The sequence below is a fragment of the Bufo bufo genome, chromosome 2, assembly GCF_905171765.1.
Source record: "Bufo bufo chromosome 2, aBufBuf1.1, whole genome shotgun sequence".
Lineage (NCBI taxonomy): Eukaryota > Metazoa > Chordata > Amphibia > Anura > Bufonidae > Bufo > Bufo bufo.
This window is the reverse complement of record NC_053390.1, coordinates 120,831,384-120,859,027: the sequence shown is the minus strand read 5'-3', so window position 1 is coordinate 120,859,027 and position 27,644 is coordinate 120,831,384. Positions and strand designations below refer to the sequence as shown.

Here is a 27,644-nt window from a genome sequence, read left to right as displayed (position 1 = left end):
TTTTATGTTTGTAAGGGGTCCATTTTCCTGCTCCTGGGATTTTTTACTGACATCATTAAATGTTAAGTTTTAAACACGTTGCTGCCCCCTTTAGTTTCATGTAGTTTACATTGTCGAGCAGTATCGGGGTTAGGTGCGACAGCACCACCTTTCCCCCGAGGGACCACCCCTTCGCCTTTTTACATCATAGACTTCACCCTTAACAATCACGCAATCTGGTTTGACCACACCCTGAAGTAAAAAAGGGTCAGAACCCTGAAAGTCAGTGGAGGAAACAGAAGTCAAAATTTCATTGGCCCTCCACCTCAAGAACTACCAATCAGTCATAAACAAGAAAACAACCACTTTTTGATCACAAGATAGCACACAGTTAATAAACGCTGCAATCCACACCAAGATCAACTTCATCATCACATGAGCTGTATGAAAAGTCTGTCCATTACTACATGGACAAAGTTTTTGCTATTTGGTCTGGAATCCAAAAAAGAATGACATAACAGTAGTAGTAGAACCTTAAAAGGGTTGTCCAATCTAGGACATTGGAGTCATTTTGTTAGGATATTCCCCCAATGTCTGATATCTTTAAAACGGAGCCCACAAAGTGCAGGAGGGTGCACCGAGAATGCCCGGCAACCTCCATACATTTCTATGGGGCTTACCGAAATAGCTGAACAAGCACTCGGCTATTTCCAGCAGTCCATAGAAATGAATGGAGGGCGGCCGTGCATGCTCGGTGCACCCTCCTGCACTTTGCGGTCTCTGTTCTAAGGATATTGGGCATTATCCTAGCAATATGACACCAATGTCCAAGATGGGACAACTCCTTTAACTCCATTGTTCAAATTTGATCCAGTGGGTGACATCACAAACAAGGTCTTCGCAGAACAACATGCAAACTAGACTCAGGACCAATGTCACTCCTGTTGGAATGTCAAGAACATGTTTCAGAAATCAAATCTGCTTGTTCCACATATCATGAACATAGTTAACTGTTCTATGCAACGTGGGGTCATTAAGGCCCTTCTAAGGAACCATCTAAGGACCCAGACGACCATTTCCAGTCTGGCTTCTGGAATAACCATAACAGGGATTCAGCACTCACAAGAGTGCTAAATGACCTGATAATGGCGAGAAACGGGGGCTAATGCACCAACCTAAAACTTATAGACCTTTCAGCAGCGTTTGACCCAGTTTACTATGACATATTGATACACAGACTTCAAGGGTTTTGAGGTGCTGATGGCCCAGTTCTTCAGTGGTTTACCTCTTTTCTGACAGGTCACAAAGAGTATCTCTTGGCTCATTATCCTCTTCAATATGGAATCCCTCAAAACATGGAATATCGTATGGCTCAGTTCTATCCCTCGAGTATTAGGTAGAATAATTCAGAGACATGGTCTGGCCGCTATCTGAAATAACTAATGCAGCCCTACACCCATAGGTGTCTAACCCAAACTGGCAAAACCCACCATAAAACTTTTAAAACTTCTGAACCAGAGTCTTCTGTCATGCAGCTCCCACCTTCTCTGGAACACACTACCCAGAGACATCCTTGGACTCTTTTAAAACAAAACTCAAAATTTACCTGTTGAGTTTGCCGTTTAGGGCAAATAACTAATTTGCTTCAATAACTTCTTCACAGGAACAATAAAACAAGAGGTGGGGGTTGACTGGTTGGCATTACTTAAAAAAAGAGCATTTCTCAAGGTCAGAGGACTGGAATTTTACAAGACCGGTATAGTTATATATGCTTGGTTTGAAACACATATTGGAGGTTACAGACCTCCTTTAAAGGGGTTGTTCACACCTGGGGACTTTTTCTACACACTCCGCCAGCTGGGCCTGATCCAGGGTGGTAACCATACTTCCCTAATCGCTGCCGGTTTTGGCTTCATCACTGCTCCCCCACCTCTGCAGGTTCCGGGTCTCCCTGCGTCAATATCCATTGATGTGTCACCAATGCATTAGGTCTCGTGATACACGGGTGACATGTTGCCACTGCGGTCAGTCATTGGCTTCTGCCGTCATCTGACATTCATCAAAAAGGATTTTGACACGGGGAGACCTGGGACCTGCAGAGCTCGCGAGGGAGCAAAGGAGCTGGAACCCAGCAGCAGGGATCAAGTAAGTATGATTACCACCACGAAACCAGCCATGAGAGAGGATGGGGGGAGGAGGTGTAGAAACAGTCCCCTGGGGTGGGTGGCTCTGTGAATATTGGGAAACAGGGGCAAATACATATGTGTATAGATAAATGATAATACATCACCTGCATCTTTCCCGTAAAACTCACTGACGAGCTGAAAAGCATGACTGTACTCAAAATGATCTTTGTCCCTTTTTTCAATTCTTATACGGTCATCATCTCTTAGACTAGGAAAAAAAGAAAACAATATAATTGAAAGAAAAAAAAAAAATCACTTTTATAAACTTGAAACAAGATTAAATACACATTGCCACAGACGATCAGGATCTGCAGTGGACATGGTGGGCAGGAAGATCCAGCCAATCAGCATGGGCATTTCACTGGTAAACACCTGTATTACTCTTTACAGGTGCCAGGACGAGCTGCTCCTTTGGGCAACAGGCGAGAACAGCTCACTTTTATTTTTCTGATACACTAAGTACTGCCCAGAACCCTGAAGAAGCTCGTGTCCTTCACACAGTTTCTAGCACGTGTTCCTGACTTTTAAATTTTAGAGCTTGTTTTATTAGTATTATTCATCTGCTTTTATTTTCCTCTACAGCGTTGTCCCATCTGGACATTTATAGTATAATTAAAAGAATATGCCATACATTTTTTAGAGACCCCGCTACTATTTCAAGAACAGGCCCCTCTTTGAACAGAAAAAACATTGCGCATGCGCAGTGTCCTCTCTATTCACTGCTGTGGGACTTCTGAGAATAGCCGAGTGAGAGTGTTTGTGAATCCCGCAATCTGCTATATCCTACTTCTTCACCGCTTACTTTCTAAAACTTAATATGGATAAACCAGAATTTGACACCTAAAAAATGGAAACGCCAAAATAGAATCCTGTCAGGGCAATGGTCTAGCTACAGCACCGTTCATTGGCATGTCTAAGCAGTGGTTACTTACAATGTCCTTGGAAAGCGTGTGGCCTATTTCCAGGAACCCCGGCAGAGGAAAGGAAACTTGCTGCTGGTCTGCTGACGTCTGGCACGGCCGCATTATTTAAAGAGAAGGGGAGGGGGGGGAAATACTGGAATACGCAAGCGCACAGTCGAGCGCCGCCGTCCACGTGACTATTAATGCGTGGTTTGTTTTTTCACTCACTTTGGGGACCGGTCTTGAAAAATTAAAGGGTCCTAGAGGCGGGACTTGCACCTATTGGACATTTATGGCATAACTTAATATGACCTAAACGTCCAGATGGAAAAACTCCCTTTAAAGAAAAATAAAGCAGGTAAGTAACAAAAATAAAACAAGGAGTCCTGTACAGTACCATTTAAGCCGCAATTTTTCTTATTCTAGTTTAAAGGATAGATCATCAGCTTCAGATCGGCGGGGGTCCGACACCCGGGACCCCCGCCGATTAGCTGTTTGAGAAGGCAGCGGCGCTCCAGCAGCGCCGCGACCTTCTCACTGTTTACCGCCGGCTCACTGACGTCACGACTAGTATCAACTAGCGTGGGCGGGGCTAAGCTCTGTTCACTTGAATGGAGCTTAGCCGCGCCCAGGCCAGTTGATACTAGTCGTGACGTCAGTGGGCCGGCGGTAAACAGTGAGAAGGCCGCGGCGCTGCTGGAGCGCCGCTGCCTTCTCAAACAGCTAATCGGCGGGGGTCCCGGGTGTCGGACCCCCGCCGATCAGAAGCTGATGATCTATCCAGAGGATAGATCATCAGTTAAATGAAAAAGTGTAGAACCCCTTTAAGATTTGGGGTACTTTGAAACCATTTATTAGTTTTCTAGTCTCAAGTTACAATGTTTTCAAATGTCTATCTATCTATGCAAACATTTGGGCACCCCTGGATAAATTACTGATACTGTGAACAGTTAAAGGGGTTGGCCACTTTCTGGTTACTTTTGAAAAGTGCGTATGAAAGGTGACTATATGATACTTTCTTATACAGCCTTTGTTGACATTCTCTGCCACTTGCTGTATTTCATAGGCCATGTCCCTTTGTTAGGCAAATCCTCTGTGCTGTCCACCTAGAGGTCCTCTCCATAAGATGGCCGCTGATGGAGGGTGACCACGCAAAAATAACTGCAGACAAGTCACTCAGCCTTCTACACTCAAATACACCACCTCTGCCATCTGCACTTGCATTGTTGAGAGTTTAGTGCAGGTGCAGTGTGTTTGAATGGAGAATGGAGCAGTAATTTGCTTGGCCACATGACCCTTCATCAGGGTCTGGTTGGACAGCACATAAGAGTTGACTAACAAGGGAGAATACCTTAAGAAATGTAGAAAATGCTTCAGAATATCAACAAAGGCTATATTCGTAAGTGTCATACAATCATCTTACATACAGATTGATCAACAGTAGCCAGAGAGAGGCCAACCCCGTTAAGCAAGTTGAAGATTAAATTATCTCGAAAAGACAAAGTTAAAGATGACACATTCATTCCCTTTGTATTTTAAGCAAAAACATTTATTTTTTTTCTTCATCTTTTACATATTCAAAATATCAAAAAGGAAAAGGGCCAGAAGCTAAAGTTTGGGCACCCTGCTTGGTTAGTACCTAGTAGCAGCCCCTTCGGCAAGTATCACAGAATCCCCGGAAGAAGCCTCTGGGCAAAACGGCATTGGGAGGAGTACATTGGCATATCAGTCTGTATTATCAATTGTACCTTCAATTGCTATTTCATATATTTTTAGCTGTTTGCCACTTTAAATTATATCCTATACAAGTTATTCATTGGATCCTTTTATTATTAAATTTTTGGCAATATATGCTATCTATTTGGACTTGATGTCACAGCACCCTCTTCAGTCCTCATTGGGGAGGAGGGGGGCATTAGCGTATCGGTCTGTATTATCAATCATTACCAATTGTAATTTCAACTGCTATCTCACATATATGAGTTATTTATTACGATCTTTTTATTATTCAATCGCTTGGCAACATATGCTATTTATTTGGACCTGACATCTCAGCACCCTCTTGTGTCCTCATTGGTCAACAACCTGTAGCTACTTTTATGGATTTTTATATTTTGTTATGAATTAGTAAAGTATGCATTTACATTACTTATACATTTATTTATTTTTTCATTTATTTTGGAGTGTTATGTATCACAGCTTGTAAACACTGTTTTGTAGACAGCCAAGAGTCTTTCAATTCTTGTTTGAGGGAGTTTCATCCATTCTTCCTTGCAAAAGTCTTCCAGTTCTGTGAGATTCCTGGGCCATCTTAGGCTACTTTCACACTAGCGTTCGGAGCGGATCCGTCTGATGTTTCATCAGACGGATCCGCTCCGATAATGCAGACGTTCGCATCCGTTCAGAACGGATGCGTCTGCATTAAAACTTAGAAAATTTTCTAAGTGTGAAAGTTGTCTGAGCGGATCCGTTCAGACTTTACATTGAAAGTCAATGGGGAACGGATCCGCTTGAAGATTGAGCCATATGGTGTCATCTTCAAGCGGATCCGCCCCCATTGACTTACATTGTAAGTCTGGACGGATCCGCTCGCCTCCGCACGGCCAGGCGGACACCCGAACGGTGCAAGCAGCGTTCAGGTGTCCGCTCACTGAGCGGAGCGGAGGCTGAACGCTGGCAGGCGGATGCATTCTCAGTGGATCCGCCTCCACTGAGAATGCATTGGGGCCAAACGGATGCGTTCGGGGCCGCTCGTGAGCCCCTTCAAACGGTGCGCACGAGCGGACACCCGAACGCTAGTGTGAAAGTAGCCTTACATGCACAGCTCTTTTGAGGCCTATCCACAGAATTTCAGTGATGTTCAGATCAGGGGACTGTGAGCGCCATGGTAAAACCTTCAGCTTGCGCCTTTTGAGGTAGTTTCAGGTTGCCATTTGCTCAGTTTGAAATGTAATTAAGTAATGGCAGTTAAAAAGAACAGTGAAGGTAAAGAGAAGATTTGGAAGACTAAGAAAAATGTCAGAGACAGCTGCTTGTAGGATTGATAGAAAGGCTAAAGACTTTCAGGAAGATTTAGTCTTCATGGAAGTGTCATCAATAGAAAACCTCTCCTGCATCCTCACCACAAAATTCTGTGTCAGAGGTTTGCAAAAAAAAAAAAAAATATCGAAAGAAAATAATGTTTTATTCATTTTGGAAGTCCTGTGGATTGATGAGGTTAAAATAGAACTCAATGAGCAGAGGTATGTTTAGAGAAAAAAAAGAGCAGAGAATTTCATGAAAAGAACATCTCTCCAACTACTAAGTATATAGGTGGATCAATCATGCTTTAGGGTTATGCAGCAGCAGCCATTGGCACAGGGAACAATTAATGGGTAGCGGGAAGAACGGATTCAATGAAATTCCAGCAAATTCTACAAGTAAGCAAACACCAACTGTAAAAAAAAAAAAAAGCTTAAAGGGCTTTTGTCACCCCACTAAACTCATTTTTTTTTTTTTTGGGTACTTATAATCCCTATCCTGCCATATTGCCATACATTATGTTATTAATAATTTTCGTTCAGTAGATTTAGCAAAAAACGTACTTTTATGATATGCTAATTACCTTTCTACCAGCAAGTAGGGCGTCTACTTACTGGTAGCAGCCGCAGAAAACCGCCCCCTCCTTCTGTTGATTGACAGGGCCAGCCGCAATCTCCTCCGGCCGGCCCTGTCAGCATTTAGAAAATCGCGCGCCTGTGTTGATTCGGCGCAGGCGCTCTGAGATAAGGAGGCTCGCCTCCTCAGCACTCCCTCAGTGCGCCTGCGCCGATGACGTCACCGAAAGAGAAGACGTCATCGGCGCAGGCGCACTGAGGGAGTGCTGAGGAGGCGAGCCTCCTTATCTCAGAGCGCCTGCGCCGAATCAACACAGGCGCGCGATTTTTTAAATGCTGACAGGGCTGGCCGGAGGAGGAGATCGCGGCTGGCCCTGTCAATCAACAGAAGGAGGGGGCGGTTTTCTGCGGCTGCTACCAGCAAGTAGACGCCCTACTTGCTGGTAGAAAGGTAATTAGCATATCATAAAAGTAATTTTTTTGCTAAATCTACTGAACGAAAATTATTAATAACATAATGTATGGCAATATGGCAGGATAGGGATTATAAGTAAAAAAAATAAAAAATAAAAAATTTGTTTAGTGGGGTGACAGAAGCCCTTTAAGTTGAAAAGAGTATAGCTTCTACAAATTATTATTATTATTTATTATTAAAGCGCCATTCATTCCATAGCGCTGTACATATGAGAAGAGGTATACATACATAATACAGACAATTGCACTAATCATAAACCAGACAAGTTACAAACTGGTACAGAAGGAGAGAGGGCCCTGCCCACGAGGGCTTACAATCTACATGCTATGGGAGAAGGACACAGTAGGTGCGGGTAAAGTTGGTCATGGTGGTATAGAGGCAGCAGGGTCACTGGTTGTAGGCTTGTCTGAAGAGGTGGGTTTTCAGGTTTCTTCATACAAATGAATAATGATTCTAAACACATTTAAAAATCCACAATAGAATACCTCAAAAAGCACATGCTGAAGGTTTTATCATGGCCCTCACAGTCCCCTGATCTGAACATCACCCAAAATCTGTAGCTAGATCTCAAAAGAGCAGTGCATGCAAGACAACCCAGGAATCTCACCGAACTGGAAGACTTTTGCAAGGAAGAATGGAAGTAAATCTCTCAAACAAGAATTGAAAGACGCTTAGCTGGCTACAAAAAGCATTTAAAAGCTGTGACAACTTGGCATAGGGGGTGTTACTAGGTAGTAACCATGCAGAGTGCCCAAACTTTTGCTTCTGGCCCTTTTCCTTTTTTGTTATTTTGAAAATGTAAAAGATGAAAAACAAATTGTGTTGCCTAAAAGACAAAGGGAATGTGTCTTGTATGTATGTATGCCTTTTGGAGATCATTTTGCAAACTTTTGCATGCCACTGTATCTATATATTATAGATGGATAGATATCCAGGTAATCCTCTACTCTGCCTTATGTCCATTTTCTGCTGCTCAGTATTATTCCATTTCTAAGTACATTCAGTACTTCCCATTGATGTAGTTGGGTGAGAACAATGGAAAGATTAATTATATTAGCTCCATCTGCTTTCCACATAACCCCCCTATCAAATCTGTATTAAATGATGTAAAAACCATTGGCTTGTTGTAAGTGTGGATGCAGGTCAGTGTTTAATGGCTGCCCACAGAGTACACACACCACAGGGTCAGCGTCTCTTGCTTAACTGAATTGCTTTATAGAACAGGCAATTCTCACTTCAACCCAAAGCTCTAATTATTCGTTAACACCGAAAACATTCAGTCGGTGCATCACAAAGGCCTGGAACTTGATTAACAAGACCCAGAGCTGATGTTACGGCTCAGAGGAGCAAGGTACATTCTGTTGAACACTTCTTTCATGTCTCAGACCTGAAGACATGTAAACCAAATTACTTAAGAAATGCAATATTCCTCATAGTGGAGAAGCAACAGCATGATGACCGGGCAAAGATCACCGGGCCGAGAACATTGAATCCAGTAAACAAAGCGAGTGAGCGAACGAAATGCTGGCATTTTTGCAAAATTTCTATACCTAGACTACTACAAGATTATTAAAGGGAACCTGTCACCGGGATTTTGTGTATAGAGCTGAGGACATGGGTTGCTAGATGGCCGCTAGCACATCCGCAATACCCAGTCTCTATAGCGCTGTGTGCTTTTATTGTGTAAAAACACACATTTGATCCATATGCAAATAAACCTGAGATGAGTCCTGTCCCTGACTCATCTCACGTACAGGACTCATCTCAGGGTAATTTGCATATGTATCAAATCGTTTTTTTGACACAATAAAAGCACACAGAGCTATGGGGACCGGGTATTGCGGATGTGCTAGCGGCCATCTAGTAACCCATGTCCTCAGCTCTATACACAAAATCCCGGTGACAGGTTCCCTTTAACTGTGCTGTTTAATGGTGTGCAACACACATACTACATTTACCAAAGGATAGCATTACGATGCACAAAGGACGCCATTCAATGCATCTATGAGAATGATAATTCTAATAACCTATGATAATGCTTTATTTGTACAGCACCAAGATATAAGCTGTAAATATAGAAAATGAGAAATAAAGGCGACCCCTGTCCATATGCATTATATGCACCATAACACAGTGCAAGAGCAGTTTAAGACCAATAAACAGTGTACACAGAGCATAAGAAAACCGCATAAAGGCTCCAAAATAACTAAAAATCAGATATCGTTTTTTTTAGAGAAAAACAGGAACACATTAAAAATTGTATACAATAAACTCCATGCAGGAAAGTAAATAAGAAAGGACACAGATATATGGCTCACTAAGTTGCAGTTGCGATCGCTTGTTCTTAATAAGGTCCAGTCACATGACCGTATTTTCAGTCCACATCCGATCCGCATTTTTTGTGGATCAGATGTGGACTCATTCATTTCAATGGGTGTCTGCATCCGCACATCTGTTCTGTGGCCCCGCAAACAAGATCGAACTATCACGTCTCTAAAGGCAGGTAACAGACGTGCAGCACAAAGGGGAGGGAAGGAGGGTACCCTTCCACTAGGGAGAGGAAGGAGTGGTGACCACTAGCTCGCCTGGCACTCGCACCTGGCTGCCCTGACGTCCCTAGACGGACTGCTAACCCGTATGACGATCACAAGCCTCGTCCCTGGCTTACCCTGAACGAAACCCTAGGTAGTGAGTAGGGCGGTGGGAGCACTAGTTCTCACCACTGACACCTAGGGTAACAACAGGCAAAGGACAAACAACACTAACACCACAAACAATCCCCAAAGGGAGACAACAAACAGGAGTGAACCGGAGATCCGACAGCACCAGTTCCAACGGCTCCACAGCAATAGTTGTCCACCTGAGGTCAGAATAGAAGATATGGAAGAAGGTCTATATCTGGCAACAAGGGAAGCAGAAAGGGAGAATATACACTCACCTAAAGAATTATTAGGAACACCTGTTCTATTTCTCATTAATGCAATTATCTAGTCAACCAATCACATGGCAGTTGCTTCAATGCATTTAGGGTTGTGGTCCTGGTCAAGACAATCTCCTGAACTCCAAACTGAATGTCAGAATGGGAAAGAAAGGTGATTTAAGCAATTTTAAGCGTGGCATGGTTGTTGGTGCCAGACGGGCCGGTCTGAGTATTTCACAATCTGCTCAGTTACTGGGATTTTCACGCACAACCATTTCTAGGGTTTACAAAGAATGGTGTGAAAAGGGAAAAACATCCAGTATGCGGCAGTCCTGTGGGCAAAAATGCCTTGTGGATGCTAGAGGTCAGAGTAGAATGGGCCGACTGATTCGAGCTGATAGAAGAGCAACGTTGACTGAAACAACCACTCGTTACAACCGAGGTATGCAGCAAAGCATTTGTGAAGCCACAACACGCACAACCTTGAGGCGAATGGGCTACAACAGCAGAAGACCCCACCGGGTACCACTCATCTCCACTACAAATAGGAAAAAGAGGCTACAATTTGCAGGAGCTCACCAAAATTGGACTGTTGAAGACTGGAAAAATGTTGCCTGGTCTGATGAGTCTCGATTTCTGTTGAGACATTCAAATGGTAGAGTCCGAATTTGGCGTAAACAGAATGAGAACATGTATCCATCCTCTGATGGCTACTTCCAGCAGGATAATGCGCCATGTCAAAAAGCTCGAATCATTTCAAATTGGTTTCTTGAACATGACAATGAGTTCACTGTACTAAAATGGCCCCCACAGTCACCAGATCTCAACCCAATAGAGCATCTTTGGGATGTGGTGAAACGGGAGCTTCGTGCCCTGGATGTGCATCCCTCAAATCTCCATCAACTGCAAGATGCTATCCTATAAATATGGGCCAACATTTCTAAAGAATGCTATCAGCACCTTGTTGAATCAATGCCACGTAGAATTAAGGCAGTCCTGAAGGCAAAAGGGGGTCCAACACCGTATTAGTATGGTGTTCCTAATAATTCTTTAGGTGAGTGTATACTAGCTGGCAGTGGCTGACAGAGAACAACTGAAAGAAAAAGCTACCGATTTCTAAATCGCAAACCTAAGCAGGAAAACCTGGAACGGAATCCATTCCCACCACTAGGTCATGGAGCAATCTCTTGAGAAACCGAGTGCATAGCCACCTGCTGCCTTCTGACCCCAGACACAACAGGGTCAGCGATGGGTCGTGACACCCTTGTAACAAGAACATGTCCTATTTTTGTCCATTTTGCAGACACAAATAGGCATTTCTATCATATGGCAGGACATGTTGATCTGCAAAATGCAGAAAGAACACAGCTGGTATTTGTGTTTTTCGGATCCGCAATTTGCGGTCTACAAAAGCGTGTGAATGCACTTACTATGGAGGTGATTGCTGCATGTAAATGCCTCTTGAGCCCATTTACTACAGGGAGGAGAAAAAGTTTTCTGTAGGACTGCTTCCTTCTTCTCATTCTAGCGTTCGGTGGGAGTCTCAGCACCTGGACCTTTCACATGTCACTTATGACATGCTGAATTATTTTTTTTCATACAGGTACAATTTAAATTTTAGAAGGGCTTGTCATGGCCAAACAACACCTTTATAAAAAAAAAACTAAGTTGAATATATGTAAGGCTACTTTCATACTGGCGTTTCTGGGTCCGCTTGTGAGATCCGTTTCAGGGCTCTCACAATCGGCCCAAAATGGATCAGTTCAGCCACAATGCATTCTGGATGGATAAGGATCCGTTCAGAATGCATCAGTTTGGCTGCGTTTGGTCTCCAGTGCATTTTTTAGGTGGTCACTAAAACACAGCTTGCAGCGTTTTGGTGTCCGCCTGGCGATGCAGAGCCAAACGGATCCGTCCTGACTTCTAATAAAAGTCAATAGAGACGGATCTGTTTTTCACTGACACAATCGGGTGCAATTGAAAACGGATCCGTCCCCCATTGACTTTCAATGTAAGTCAAGACAGATCCGTTTTGACTTAGACTTCTTTTTTTTTTAATGAATAATGCAAACGAATCCGTTATGAACGGATACAAGCGTTTGCATTATCGGTGCGGATCCGTCTGTGCAGATACAAGACGGATCCGCACCAAACGGCAGTGTGAAAGTAGCCTTACTCTGTATTCCATCTTTGCATGTCCATCACGCAGAAATGACTGAATGCAGAAGTAGTGAACCCTCCTTGCTAAGAGGGGCATTGAGCCCCTCACTTCTTCTAGACAGGTGGACAGCACAGCAAGCTGTATACTTGGATAATTAACGTGCGCAAGTTCAGCTTTGAGCCGCATTATACATTTTCTATAAGTATATTGCACCCACTACTGTATATTAGAAAAAGATAAGAAGGCAGAGAAGGGTTCTGTAACCATATAAAAGCACAAGGCCACATTTTATTACTTTCATTATTAGCTAGTTCTTGACCAGAGCTGCATTCACAATTCTGCTGGGTGTTATTAGAGACTATAAACAAGCCTGTCAACAGATCCCTTCCGAACCCTTATCTGAGATCCTATATGAGTAGAGCAGATTTGCATAATACTGGAATTCCTCTTTAAAATACTGCACTTAATTAGCGGGAAAGTTAAAAAGCTATTCCAATGACATTTATTATTAAGTAAAAGCCGGATGCAAATCTGATTCAAACATACATAGATAAAAACAACCCACAATCTCTTGTCATAAGCCAACAACAAGTAGGGGCAATATCAAATATAGAAGGAAATTACAGCAAAGCAGGAAACTGCTAAAGTAATGTTTGGCAATGTTGGAGCCTTCCGGTGTAGCACAACCAAAAGAAATCTACAGGATACAAGGGTCTGGAATAAAGCAATTCCAAGGAGGAACAAGTTTGAGATCATCAGATAGACAGTAAAGGGCACGATTAATTTAAAGAGGACCTTTCACTTGTAAAAACATTGTGAACTAAGTATGCTGACATATAGAGCGGTGCCCGGGGATCTCACTGCACTTACTATTATCCCCGGGCGCCGCTCCGTTTTCCCGTTATGCCCTCCGGTACCTTTGCTCCTTAAGTTATAGTAGGCGGTGTCTGCCCTTGTCCTGTGGGCGTCTCCTTCTCCTAGGCTGCAGCGCTGGCCAATTGCAGCGCACAGCTCACAGCCTGGGAGGGTTTTTTCTCCCAGGCTGTGAGCTGTGCGTTGCGATTGGCCAGCGCTGCAGCCTAGGAGAAGGAGACACCCACAGGACAAGGGAAGACCCGCCTACTATAACTTAAGGAGCAAAGGTACCGGAGGGCATAACGGGATAACGGAGCGGCGCCCGGGGATAATAGTAAGTGCAGTGAGATCCCCGGGCGCCGCTCTATATGTCAGCATACTTAGTTCACATAGTTTTTACAAGTGAAAGGTCCTCTTTAAACTTCTACATATAACTTGCTGTTCATCCTTTAGGATCTTTGCAACTATATTATATGTATAGAACCCAAATTCCAAAAAGTAGGGATGATGTGCAAAATGTAAATAAAAACAGAAAGCAGTGATTTGCAAATCTCATATTTCCATATTTCATTCACAGTAGATCATAAAACACATATCAGATGTTGAAAGCGAGACAGATCATTTCATGAAAAAAAAAAAAATTAACTCATTTGGAACTTTTCACAACAGTCTGTAAAGGTCTGGAAAGTGAGGAGACCAATCAATGGAGTTTTGGGAGATGAATGTTGTCCCATTCTTGTCTGATGTAGGATTCTAGCAGTTCAACAGTCCTGGGTCTTCTTTACCGGATTTTTCATTTTATGATGCGGCAAAAATGTTTTCTATTAGGGCTCATGCACACGACTGCAGTTGTTTTGCGGTCGGTTTTTCACGGATCCATTGTTCCGTATCTGAGGTTTGTTTTGTTCTCCGATTTAAGTCCTCTTCGGTTCAGTTATTACACAAAACATATCCGTGTGGTTTCCGTATGCGATCCGTTTTTTGTGGATCGGAAACTGAAACTAACTTATTAATCACCAAACACATGAGCAATATGGGCTGGGCATAGCATTTCTACAGTATGGATCCGCAAAATAGAGATGAAATACGGATGACATACAGATGTGTTGTGTGTGCGTTCCGTATTTTTTGCGGACCCATTGACTTGAACGGGGCCTCAGACTGCGATTTGCGGACAATAATAGGACATGCACTACTTTTTTGCGGAACGGAAACGGAATGCACACGGAGTACCTTCAGTTGTTTTTGCGGACCCATTGAAGTGAATGGTTCCGCATGCAGCCCTTATTGAAAGGTCTGGACTGCAGACAGGTCAGTTCAGCACCTGGACTCTTCTTCTGTGAATCCACGCTGTTGTGACGGACGCAGTATGTGGTTTAGCATTGTCTTGCTGAATTATGCAAGGCCTTCTCTGAAAGAGACATCTGGAAGGGAGAATATGTTGTCCTAAAAACTATATACTGTTCAGCATTGATAGAGCCTTTCCAGATGTGTAATGATTCAGGCTTTTGAACTGAGCACTGATTACAAGCTGGATAGTCCCTTTCCTCCTGAGTCCACAGACACGGCAAAGAGAGTTTCCAAAAATAACTGGCCACATCTGACCACAGAACAGTTTCCCATTTTGCCTCCGTCCATCTTAAATGAGCTTTGTCCCAGAGAAGACAGTAGAATTTCTGGATCGTGTTGACATATGGCTTCTACTTTGCATGATACAGCTTTAACTTGCATTTCTGTATTGCACAGTGAACTGTGTTCGCAATGATTTCTGGAAGTGTTCCTGAGCCCATGCAGTGATTTCCAGTACAGAATCAGGCCTGTTTTTAATGCAGTGCTGCATGAGGACCCATAGATCACAAGCATCCAGTATTGACGGATTGTCTCTTGTAGGGTTGTTGCGGGTATCGAAATTTCGATACCCAATCAATACTTTTGTCCCGGTATTGATATGATACCGGGATTTCCATTTTTTCGATACTGGGCTGCGCTGCTGCGCAGTCTAGTATCTCTGAACATGAGCGCGCTGCTGTCGGCGCGCTCATGTTCCCTCAGCAGCACAGGGGAGAAGGAAGCAGTCTCTTCCTCCCCCCTGTGCCGTGCTGCCGCTGCCACTAATGAACTGAGAGAGGGGCGGGCGCACTGCGCCACATATTATACGACTTTTCCTACACAGAGCGGTGCCCAGCGATGTCCCAGCACTTACCATTATTCCTGGGCGCCGCTCCGTTCGCCCGCTGTGCCCCATTACTGTCTCCTCTCCTGCTCCACATGCTAATTACTATCGGAGCGATGGGGAGGAGACATCAGCTTCTCTAAGTGGGCGTTCCTTCACCCTGCGCTGCGATTGGACAGCGCTACAGCCAGGGAGAAGGAACGCCCACTAGAGAAGCTGATGTCTCCTGACAATTGCTCAGATAGTAATTAGCATATGGTGCAGGAGAGGAGACAGTAATGGGGCAGTGCGGGCAAACGGAACGGCGCCCAGGAATAATGGTAAGTGCAGGGCCAACGCTGGGCGGCGCTCTGCGTAGCCTAATACTTAGGCCTCATGCACACGGACGTTTTTTTTTGCGGTCCGCAAAAACGGTTTCCGTTGTTCCATGATCCGTGTCCGTTTTTACATCCGTGGGTCTTCCTTGATTTTTGGAGGATCCACGGACATGAAAAGTGAAAAAAAAAACTAAGTCAAGTTTGCATTGAAAATGATAGGAAAAACGGACACGGATCACGGACGCGGATGACTATCTTGTGTGCATCCGTGATTTTTCACGGACCCATTGACTTGAATGGGTCCGTGAACCGTTGTCCGTGAAAAAAATAGGACAGGCCATATTTTTTTCACGGACTGGAAAAACGGATAACGGACGCGGAAGCCAAACGGTGCATTTTCCGATTTTTCCACGGACCCATTGAAAGTAAATGGGTCCGCAAAAAAAAACGGAAAACGGAACAACAGCCGCGGATGCACACAATGGTCGTGTGCATGAGGCCTTAGTCTGGACTCATATAAAGAAGTATTTAACACATAATAAGGGAGGCAAGTGCCGGCAGCAGAATCGCATTGCCAGCACCCTGCCCCTGACAGGGAGCTGCGATTAGCGGCAGTTAACCCCTTTTTTGGTTTATTTTTTCGCGTGGTATCGAATGGTATCGAGTATCGCATATTTTATGGTATCGAAACCGAATAAAAAATTTGGTATCGCAACAACTCCAGTTTCTTGTGTACATGGATTTCTCCAGATTCGCTTAATCTTTTGATATCATGTATTGTAGATGGTGAGATATTCAAAGTCTTCACAATCTTACCTTGAGGAACATTTTTCAGAAATTGTTTCACAATTTTTACATGCAGTTTTTCACCTCTGCCCATCTTGGTTTCTGAGAGAATTTGCCTTTCTAAAGGTCCTTTCACACTTGCGTTGTTGGATTCCAGCAGGCAGTTCCATCGCCGGAACTGCCTGCCAGATCCGACAATCTGTATGCAAACGGATACCATTTGTAGACGGATCCGGATGCGGATCTGTCTCACAAATGCATTGCAATACCGGATCAGTCTCTCCGGTTGTCATCCGGAAAAACGAATCCAGTATTTATCTTTTTCACATTTTTAAAGGTCTGCGCATGCGCAGATCACAAAACCGGTTCAGTTTTTCCGGAACACTTGGGGCCGGATCCGGCATTAATGCATTTCAATGGAAAGTGTTCCGGAATTTTGGACGGAGAAAATACCGCAGCATGCTGCAGTATTTTCTCCGTCCAAAAACCGTACAGTGACTCAACTGAAGACATCCTGATACATACTGAACGGATTGCTCTCCATTCAGAATGCATTAGGATAAAACTGATCAGTTTTTTTCCGGTATTGAGCCCCTAGGACGGAACTCAATACCAGAAAAGTTTAACGCAAGTGTGAAAGTAACCCAACATGCTCTTTTTATACCCAGTCAAATAACTTAGTAGCAAATTGCTCCTCCAGCTGCTTTTTATTAGTACCAATTACTTTTCCAACCTTTTGTAGCCCCTCCCATCAATCTCTAAATGAGTTAATTATTTTTCATGAAATGATAAAACAACTCACTTTCAACATCTGATATGTGTTCTATGATCTTTCATGAATAAAATATGGCTCTACGAAATTAGGAAATCATTGCATTGTTTTTATTTATATTTATTTACATTGTACACAGCATACCAACATTTTTGGCATTGGGGTTGTATATGTACAGTGCCCAGATAAAGCAGAACCAGTAACACACCACAGCAAGTTAGGCTACTTTCACATTTGCGTTTTTTGCGGATCCGTCATGGATCTGTAAAAACGCTTCCGTTACAATAATACAACCACATGCATCCATCATGAACAGATCCAGTTGTATTATGCCTTCTATAGCCATGAACATCATTGATCTATTGTCAGAGAAAATGAATCCGTCCCCATTGACTTACATTGTGTGTCAGGATCCGTATTGCTTGCACACCATATCGCGGACAGAAAAACGCCGCTTGCAGCATTTTTCAGTTCGCGATGGGGACGCAACCAAGCGGAACGGAATGCATTTTGCTGACTGTGTTTTATATCCCAAACCAAGACCCGGCCTGGAACGTGGGGAGTAGCCACCCACCCATCACTTTGACTACTCCCAATAAGAGCCGTCCCAGGTTAGCTTTGCAGCTAATACTAACATAGCTGAAATGTCAGACTGCAATCTGCAAACTGACACTTTGAGAAAAAACCTTGGTGACACGTACCGCCCATCAATGACGATCCCTTGTTCCTTCCTACACCACATAGAGTCATACAGTGCTCACAGAGTGCCATAAAGTACCTATATTCATACAGTTGCTCACTGTGACAACTTTGAGACTAGTTAGCTCATATAATTGCCATCTTGGGACAGACAGTTGACACGAAAATAAATTCTGACACAGTTGAGTTCAGCAATTTCTAATGCAGCAAAGCAGTTTTACATTAATACAAAAGTAAACCCTAGGTGGTCTACCCTGAAAGTAAACACATCCTGTATCCCTCAAGATTAGACCCTGGGCCTACAACCTCAAAACAAGCAGAGTTTATACCAATATTACTGACTCCTGCAGACCTTAGAGTAGCCTATCCATCTCCAGACTGAAAAATCATGGAAAAAGAACACCAGTCTATTATGGAGCTCCCCAAGCTTCGCCAACTTAAAACAGGGATGGCAGAAGTGGGTGCCTGCCTTTCTTCTCCCACCAAGGGAGTACCATACCATGTCCAGATAAAATGTGTATCCAGGAAAATTGAGGAAGGCCTTCAGAATAAGCTGATGTGATAACCAAGGTTTGCATTGCGAGTAAGGAGACTGGGAGACCCAGCTGTAGAGCCATGAAAAATAAAAGCCAACACACACTGCCTGGTCTTGATGAAGAGACTGTCACGGATAAAGGGAAAGGGGAAAACACAGATACACACAAAAGGAAATAGAAAATAGTCTAGGCCTCAAAAGCTAAGGAAGAGCGATGGTGACCTCCTAGCAAATCCCTAGGCCTTTCCCTAACTCCTGCCAGCCCAGTATGAGCAGATCCTGATGGTGGAAATTCTCATACGCCGGATACCTATGCCCTGCTAAAACAGACGAGCCCTAGGCTAGGTAGCAGGAGTCTAGACAGCTGGCTCCTTCCCAGATGAAGAAACCCACGTCTCTCTGAGGCCTAGAACCAAAACACACGTGAGAACAACAAACAGAAAAGGCAACTAGTACTTAGCTTAGAGATGTGTGGAGAAGCAGGAGATCCAAGACAAACAAGCTCTAGCAACTCCAAGAGGAAATATCAACCGCATGGTCAGCAGTGTGAGGCAGACCTAAATAGAGCCTCATCACTGATAACCAGCAGAACCTGAGGAGAGGTGAGATCCTGCCAAACAACAACATACAAAGAGGAAAACCGAGAGACCTGGCAGATAGCCTCACGTGCAGCAAGTCTATCCGATCCTCTCACCTCTGTCACGGGAGGGACCGTGACAGACACTGGCCAAGTAGGATAAACTACTGAACTTGGAGAAAAAGGCAACACATGATTTACTTTATTTTTGGATGAAGGTACATCTTAGGCTACTTTCACACCTGCGTTTAGGTGCGGATCCGTCTGGTATCTGCACAGACGGATCGCACCTATAATGCAAACGCTTGTATCCGTTCAGAACGGATCCGTTTGCATTACCATGAACAAAAAAAAACCGCAATTAGACTTACCGGTAATTCCGTTTCCTTGAATCCACCATGACGGCCCACATTGAGATTGACCCTTGACCTCTGTAGGGGCAGGAACACATAGAGAGTTTAAATTCCCCCCACCCCTCCACCTCCTCAGTGCTTTACAAATTATCCGAAAGGTGGAAAAGAGTAAAAGATATTGATTCATACCCTTAAACTCTTATTTTATATATATATATATATATATATATATATATATATATATTTATTTATTTATTTATTTATTTTTTTTGGGATGGGAATAGTACGGGGCCGTCATGGTGGATTCAAGGAAACGGAATTACCGGTAAGTCTAATTGCGGTTTTTCCATTTCATCCACCATGACGGCCCACATTGAGACGTATCAAATGACTACATGGGTGGGGATATGGCCTGTATAATCTTCCGACCAAAAAGAGACTCATTCAAGTCCGGAAGATTAAGGCGATAGTGTCTTACAAAGGTGTTTGTGCTAGCCCAGGTTGCAGCCCTACAAATCTGGTCTAGTGAGACGCCTCTTTTTTCAGCCCAAGAGGAGGCAGTGGCCCTAGTGGAGTGGGCTTTAATATTGCCGGGACTGGGCCTGCCCTGTATCCTGTAGCAACACTCGATGGTGGACCTGATCCATCTAGCTATGGAGGATTTGGCTAGCTTCTTCCCTTTATTTTTCCCAGAGAATTGAACTAGTAGATTATTGTCTATTCTAAGAGCCCTGGTAGCCTCCAGGTATTGAATTACCGTATCCTTAACGTCTAAGAGATACAAGTTATCATCAGACCCTGCAAATTCGGACCTAGTGATAGAAGGTAGAAAAATTTCCTGTTCCTGGTGGAAGGAGGAGACTACTTTAGGGAGGAAACCAGGGTCGAGCGTTAGGCGGATGTGATCATTACAAATTTGGAGATATGGTTCCCTGCAGGATAGGGCCTGAAGTTCTCCAATACGTCTTGCTGAAGTAATTGCTATCAGGAAAGCAGTTTTCAGAGAAAGGTGTTTTAAGGAGATCTCTGATAACGGTACGAACGGAGGCTTTGTTAGGCCTTCTAGGACGATGTTCAAGTCCCAAGTTGGAGCTCTAGATTTAAGGGTGGGTCTTAACCTTGAAGCTGCTCTAATAAATCTCCTGACCCATCTGTGATTGGCTAAGCTGCAGTCGTAGAAGGTACTGAGGGCTGATATTTGTACTTTCAGAGTACTAGGTCTCAGACCTAATTCCAGTCCGCTCTGGAGGAAGTCCAGAATCTTGTTTATGGGGGGAGAGGAGGTGTCCGGGCGATCAATTCCTAACCAAGAACAGTATCTTTTCCATATTTTTAAATAGATGGAAGATGTCACTTTTTTTCTACTGGCCTTGAGCGTGAGAATCACCTTATCTGACAGGCCTCTGTTCTTTAAGGTTTCGCTCTCAGGATCCAGGCTGCCAGTCTGAAGATTCCTGGGTCTGGATGCAGAAGTGGGCCCTGGACTAAGATGTCTCTCTGAAAAGGAATTTCCCAGGGATCCTCCAGCGATAGCTGTCTTAGAGTAGAGAACCAGCTCCTCTTTGGCCACAGGGGGGCTATTAGGATGAGAGTAGTTGGTTCTCCTCGAAGCTTCTGGATGACTCGCGGTAGTAGTGGTATCGGGGGAAATGCATAAGCTAGTCTCCAACTCCACTGAATTGATAGGGCGTCTATTGCCCATGGACCGTCCTCTTGGTTTAGGGAGCAAAAGCATTCTACTTGCGTATTCTTTCTTGAAGCGAATAAGTCTACTTCCGGATGACCCCATCTTTTTGAGATCCTCTGGAAGATTTTTCGGTTCAGGGACCATTCCCCTGGATCTATTTTTTCCCTGCTCAGGTAGTCTGCTACTGTGTTTTCGCAGCCCTTTAAATGGATGGCGGAGAGCGACAAGGTGTTCTCTTCTGCCCAGGAGAAGATTCTCATTGCTACAGCACCCAACAGGCGTGACCTTGTCCCTCCTTGGTGTCGTAGGTATGCCACAGCTGTGGTATTGTCGGATAGAATTTTTAGATGATGACCCCTCAGTAGGTCCTCTCCTTTTGTTAAAGCTTCGAGGACAGCGTACAGCTCTCTGTAATTGGAGGATCTTCTCCTTATGTCTTCTGGCCAAGCACCCTGTAGAAGGTGGTCTCCTATTTTTGCTCCCCAGCCTTCGAGACTTGCGTCTGTTATTACCTGAACGGCCGGATAGTTTCGCCACTGTAGACCTCCAAGCAGCCTTCTTCTTTCTTTCCACCAGCTTAGATCTGATTTTACGGACTGAGGAATCCAAACAACTTTGTCTAGGTTTATCTGTCTTCCATCCCATACACTTAGGATCCAATTTTGGATTACCCTTGTGTGGCTTTGGCACCAGGCAACCGAGGGGATGCAGGCAGTTAGACTTTCGAGAAGACTCATGGACCGTCTGATGGAGCATCTGTGAGAACTCTGAAATATTCGGATCTTCTCTATTAATGCTACGGTTTTGTCCTGGGGGAGAAAGGTCTTTAACAGGGCTGAGTCCAGCTCTACGCCTAGGAATCTTATTCTTCTGGATGGAATCAGCGTGGATTTTTTTATATTTATGATCCAACCCAGACTTTCTAGGAACTCTGAGAATCTCCGAGTTGCAGACAGATTTTCGGCTTCTGTATTGCCAAGAATAAGGAAGTCGTCTAGGTATGGGATAATTGTTATGCCTTCCTGACGAAGATAGGCCACCATTTCCACTACCACCTTTGTGAAGACCCTGGGGGCCGAGGAGATGCCGAAAGGGAGGGCGACATACTGAAAATGGTGGATCAAGCCGTCCGGCCCTTTTAGGGAGAATCTTAAGTACTTTTGAGAAAGATGATGGATAGGGATATGGTAGTATGCGTCTTTGAGGTCGATTGACGACATAAACGCTCCTTTCTGTATTAGGGGAATAGTGGATGTGATGGTTTCCATCCTGAATTTCCTGTATAAGATGGATCTGTTTAGAGGTTTTAGGTTTATGATGGTTCGCAGGGATTGGTTTGGTTTCTTTACTAGGAAGAGGGTGGAGTAGAAGCCTTTCCTTTGTTCTAGTTGCGGGACCCTCTGAATTACCCCTAGATCTAAGAGGTCTCGGACGCCCTGCCATATTTTTGGAAGTTCTGTTTTGCTCTGGGATGAGATGCAGAATCTTCTTGGGGGGATTGAAGTGAATTCTATTTTGTAGCCTTGAGAGACTACGTTTAGAACCCAGGGATTTGAGGTGATCTGCTCCCAAGATGGAAAAAACCCCCTCAGTCTCCCCCCTACTCTGGCGTCATTGCTGTTTATTTTGTCGGTTTTGGGGATTGAGGATGAAGCCTCTCCCTCTTCCCCCTTTGGGATAGCTCCATCTGCCCGTTTTTCCTTTCCCCCTGTAGGATCTTTGCTGGGGCTGGAACTGACGAAAGGGCTTCTTTCTAGACTCCTTGTCCTCCGGAAATCCCTTTTTCTTATCCGCTGCTCCCTCTAGAATTTTATCTAGAGTGGGCCCAAAGACAAACTCTCCAGAAAATGGGATAGAACAGAGTTTGGCTTTGGATGCCTTGTCCCCTGACCATGCTTTCATCCATAATGCTCGCCTGGCTGCGTTAGAGAGAGCAGCGTCTTTGGCTGAGAAGCGGATGGATTCCGCGGAGGCATCCGCTAAGAATGCTGTGGCGGAACGAAGGAGTGGAATAGACTCCCTGATTTCTTCTCTAGGGGTCTTATTTTTTAGGTGTTCGTCCAACTCCCCCAACCATATATACATAGCCCTGGCTACTGAAGTTGCTGCAATGTTTGCTTTTACCCCAAACATTGCTGATTCCCAGGATCTTTTTAGAAGCCCGTCTGCTTTTCTGTCCATTGGATCACCCAATTGGGAAGAATCCTCAAAAGGAAGAGCGGTTTTCTTTACAACCTTCGCAACCTGTATGTCGACTTTGGGGGTCTGATTATATATTTTGCTTTCTGCTGGGTCAAAGCAGAGTCGGTTCCTGAACTCCTTGGGGACACCTAATCTCTTCTCAGGATCTGCCCACTCCTCCATTATCATTTCCCGTATATTCTCGTTTATAGGGAAGACGATGGAAGTCTTGGATCTAAGGCCGCCAAACATTTCATCTTGAACGGTCCGGGGTCTAGGGGTATCCTCGATTCCCATTGTGGACCTGACTGCTCTGAGTAAATCTTCCATCTCGTCTGTGGAGAAAAAATATTTTTTGTCCTCCTCCAAAATTTCCCCCTCGGACAAGGGGTCCTCAGCAGGAATCTGTCTGGATGTGACGGAAGCTTCCTCTACATCCTCGCCCTCAGATGAGGAGACGACCGACAGTTTGCGTTTCTTGGGAGGGTTAGGGACACTAGTAGGAACAGACATAGTGGCCAAAGAAGATTTGATTTCGTCCGTAATAAAAGTTTTCATTTCGGACAGGATATCTGGTTGCTCTTCCTTCCATATTTCAGCAGTGCAAGGCTTGCACAGCCTCTTTTTGTAATTTTCAGGTAACCTTCTTGAGCATGCACAGCACTTTGAGAGCTTTGCTTTAGTTTTAGAATCTTTGCTGCCCTGGAGGAAGCAACCAGATATACCGTATTCAGAATTGTAACAGAAGTAGAAATTTTAAAATACAATTTCCCCCCAGAGGGGACTCACTGTACTGATGGCCGAAGGGTCAGAGCCTTCCTGGCGAGGAGTAGGTGCTTCAGACATCGCGGTGCAGCAGTCAAAGGCTGATACCGCGGTCTTTTTAAATTCTGTCCCGGCGTCTGACGTCATCAAGCAGCGCCCTCGACTGATAGCGTAAGCCTGCGCCGCACCAACCCGGCCCGCCCATAATGCGCTTCATGCGCCGCACCACTCCTGCTGCCGGTCACCTGTAAGGAAGGACGCCAAGCGCCGCGCGCGAGGCGCCTTGTGAAGCCGGCACCCCCGACTATTACCCAGAAGAGGGAAGGAAGTCTGAGGTAGGGAAGGGCCGCAGGCCTCAGCATAAGCTAAGACGAGGGTCCTCGTTGCTCCAAGCTGGCCAGCCTTAGCCCCTGCCGTGGGAGGCCAGCAGGAGATTCCTGTAAAAGAATAAAGCTTGCTACCCTCCAGGAAGGAGGGCTCTCTCTACATGTTGGCCCCTGTAGGGGCAGGAAAGCACTGAGGAGGTGGAGGGGTGGGGGGAATTTAAACTCTCTATGTGTTCCTGCCCCTACAGAGGTCAAGGGTCAATCTCAATGTGGGCCGTCATGGTGGATGAAATGGAAAATATATATATATTATTTTTTTTGTTCATGATAATGCAAACGGATCCATTTTGACTTACATTGAAAGTCAATGGGAGGTGGATCCGTTTTCAATTGCACCATATTGTGTCAGTAAAAACGGATCCATCCCTATTGACTTACATTGAGATCCGTTTGGCTCAGTTTCGTCAGACGGACATCAAAACGCTGCAAGCAGCGTTTTGGTGTCCGCCTCCAGAGCGGAATGGAGGCGGAACGGAGCCAAACTGATGCATTCTGAACGGATCCTTATCCATTCAGAATGCATTGGGGCTGAACTGATCCGTTTTGGGCCGCTTGTGAGAGCCTTGAAACGGATCTCGCAGGCGGACCCAGAAACGGCAGTATGAAAGTAGCCTTAGCCCAAATTATTTTTAAAGACATGTTGTAAAATTATATAATGTTCTCTAGTTATCAATTTAGACATTTCTGGAAAGCCAAGTCACAACTTGAGGACTTCAGACGGATTTCTTATCTAGCTTTCCTATACTCCTAAATATGGATTGATAACACCCTGCTCCTTTATTACTCATTCATAGGCAGAATTGTCTATAGAAGCTGGAAGACAATTCAGAGAAAGACAACTCAAGAAAATATATTCCATAGGGAAATGTTCTTTAATCTCAGGGCAAAAAGATTATATGAACTAAAAGGCAAGAATAATACTTCCATGCTCCGGTGATCACAATTACAAAATGAAAGGACTAAATAGGTCAATAGCAAACTATTCTGCACAAAGTGTTTAAGTACAGAGCAGGAGATGAGAGTCGATTTATCAATATCTGGTATGTAAGGACCTTTCCATTTCTCCGTTTCATAACTGTCTACCGAAGACTTATCTTAAAACATTTTTAAAAGCAGAAATGTCAAACTTTAGATACTGTTGCCATGCACGGTTATTCTGTAAGACATGAAAGTGACGGCAGAGAGCAGCCTATATTTTTATTTTAGCATGTTAATTATACTGCATCCCACATTTGGGATCTCGGAAGACACCCACCTCAGAAGGAAGCTCGGAAAGCAATCTTCTGACAAAAGAAGCAAGACACAGTACAAAGACGTTAAAAGAACCTAAATATAATGTGAGTCCTGTATGTTTTCCAATTAGATTAGTACACTGATAACATATCACAATAAACAAGGGCTAAAATAATTATGGTACCTAAAACCTAGGCTTCAACCTCGTCAGGTTATCTAAACATGGGTTCCCAGTCTTTGAGAACCCCTTTAAAGGGGTTGTCCACTATTTTTATTTTTAATTCCTCTCCCCACCTGCTCTCCACACTTTGTTTTGGCTCTGTAGGTTTCAGGCCATCTTCGCTGCACTACTGTCCAGCATGCACAGGGCCACATGCAGCTCTGCAGCCAGTCTTTACAGTATCTTAGCAGTAACGTGTCCCCAAGCAACACGTGACCCAACAGTGATATGCTACTTGGGAACACGTCACTGCTGAGGCCATTCATTTGCTACAGCCGTGCATGTGACCCCGTCCATGCAGGAAGTTTTCATGCGGGGACTGGAAGTGTAGACAGCCCAGTATCCACAGAGCCGGAACAAAGTGGCGTGAATATAGTTCTCCTGGATGATGGGGGAAATTAAAAAAATATCGTGGACAACCCCGTCCACAATATTTTTATTGGGCGGCAGAAATGCTGAAAAGACGCCCCCATAGCACCTAGAGGCTCAGTTGCATACCAATAAAACTACGTTTTTTTAGGGTAACCGCTGCAGAGAAAGGAATTACAATAGCATGGTTAGGTAGGGCAGACACTAGCAGATCGCTAGTGTCTGACAGCTAATTAGGTCAAAATGTGGTGGTAGAAACCCTTTAAAGAGCAATGTAGACAGATTGGTGGGTAAAAGTATGTATTTATTAAGTATCAATATCAATGATATAGGGTATATATAATGGGAGGGGGGATCGTATATGTACGTTAATAGGATTGGATTTAAAAAGGTAGTAATCAGTGATAGTGATCACCTTCATAAAAAAGCATAAAAATTGAAAAAGTGAGCAATCGGATGAAAAAATAAAAAAATAAAATATGAAGTAAAAAATGGGGGTACAGGTATATTAATACAGTAGTCATTCAGCGCTGATTTCCACCTTCAATGGTTTTTGCTGCCACTCTGGTGGGTAGGTATCCCGTGTAAACAGTTTGTAGATAAGTGAAGTAACAATAAGAAAAAATGTGGCAAGGTAAATGTTTGTTACTTGTAGTACTTCTCTGATAGGGATTACTGGCCGGTCACTGTTAATGGTAGTAATATACAGAAAAAAGGGGGTGATGTAGCAGTAGGGTGCTGCACCTAGTGTGGCGTCCCACACGGTGAGAAGGGCTGTACCCTGACTGTGGTTTACCTTCTAGGTGCTAGTGTCCCTGCTGTTAGTGCGCCCTTACTGCGCTCCGTGATGGCCGCTCCGATGTTTCGGCGTCTCATGTGTCTTTCCTTTGTTTAGTTCGCGATCGCTGTATAGCGATCTTTTTGATCCAATGGGAGGGTAAAGTCAATCGATTAGAAGCGCTTCCAGGATGATATGTGAGCAGGTTTGTGGGGGAATCACCATACGCGTTTCGTAGGTCTGAGCTGCCTCCTTCATCAGTGGTCGCAGCTCAGACCATTATATACACCCTATATTATTGATATTGATACTTAATAAATACATATTTTTACCCACCAATCTGTCTACATTGCTCTTTAAGTGTACTACCAGGTGAAGAGTGCTGGTTTTCCACATACATTTTATTGCATACTCTTCCTTCCTGATTGGGTGAATCAGTTAAACCTAGAGCACCTAAACATTGTATTGGCCAGGTGAGCCACCAGCAACCTGCTTTCAGTTTACACAGCATTAGGCTCCATTCAGATGTCCATAGTGCATTGCGGATCCCATAGAAATGCCTATTCTTGTCCGCAATTGCTGGCAAGAATAGGACATGTGCTATTTTTTTCTGGAGCTGCGGACCGGAAGATCGGGCCCACGCTCCGGAAATGCGGATGCGGACAGCACACTGTGTGCTGTCCGCATCTCTTCCGGCCCCATAGAGAATAAATGGGTCCGCACCCGTTTCGCATAATTG

The 27,644-nt window shown here is 44.3% G+C and overlaps 1 protein-coding gene across 5 annotated transcripts in view; it reads right to left on the bottom strand.

Annotated features, from left to right (window-relative positions):
• The window catches only part of MSH3 (mutS homolog 3), a 211,618-nt gene that overhangs the window by 132,277 nt on the left and 51,697 nt on the right, over nt 1-27,644 (bottom strand). For all 5 annotated transcript variants that reach the window (XR_005776986.1, XR_005776987.1, XR_005776988.1 and 2 more), the window contains exon 9: nt 2,270-2,373. Coding sequence is in view for 2 of the 5 variants with exons in the window: in XM_040421493.1 (XP_040277427.1) it covers nt 2,270-2,373 (104 nt within the window). In the remaining 3 variants the exon portion in view is untranslated. The remainder of the gene's footprint in view (nt 1-2,269; nt 2,374-27,644) is intronic.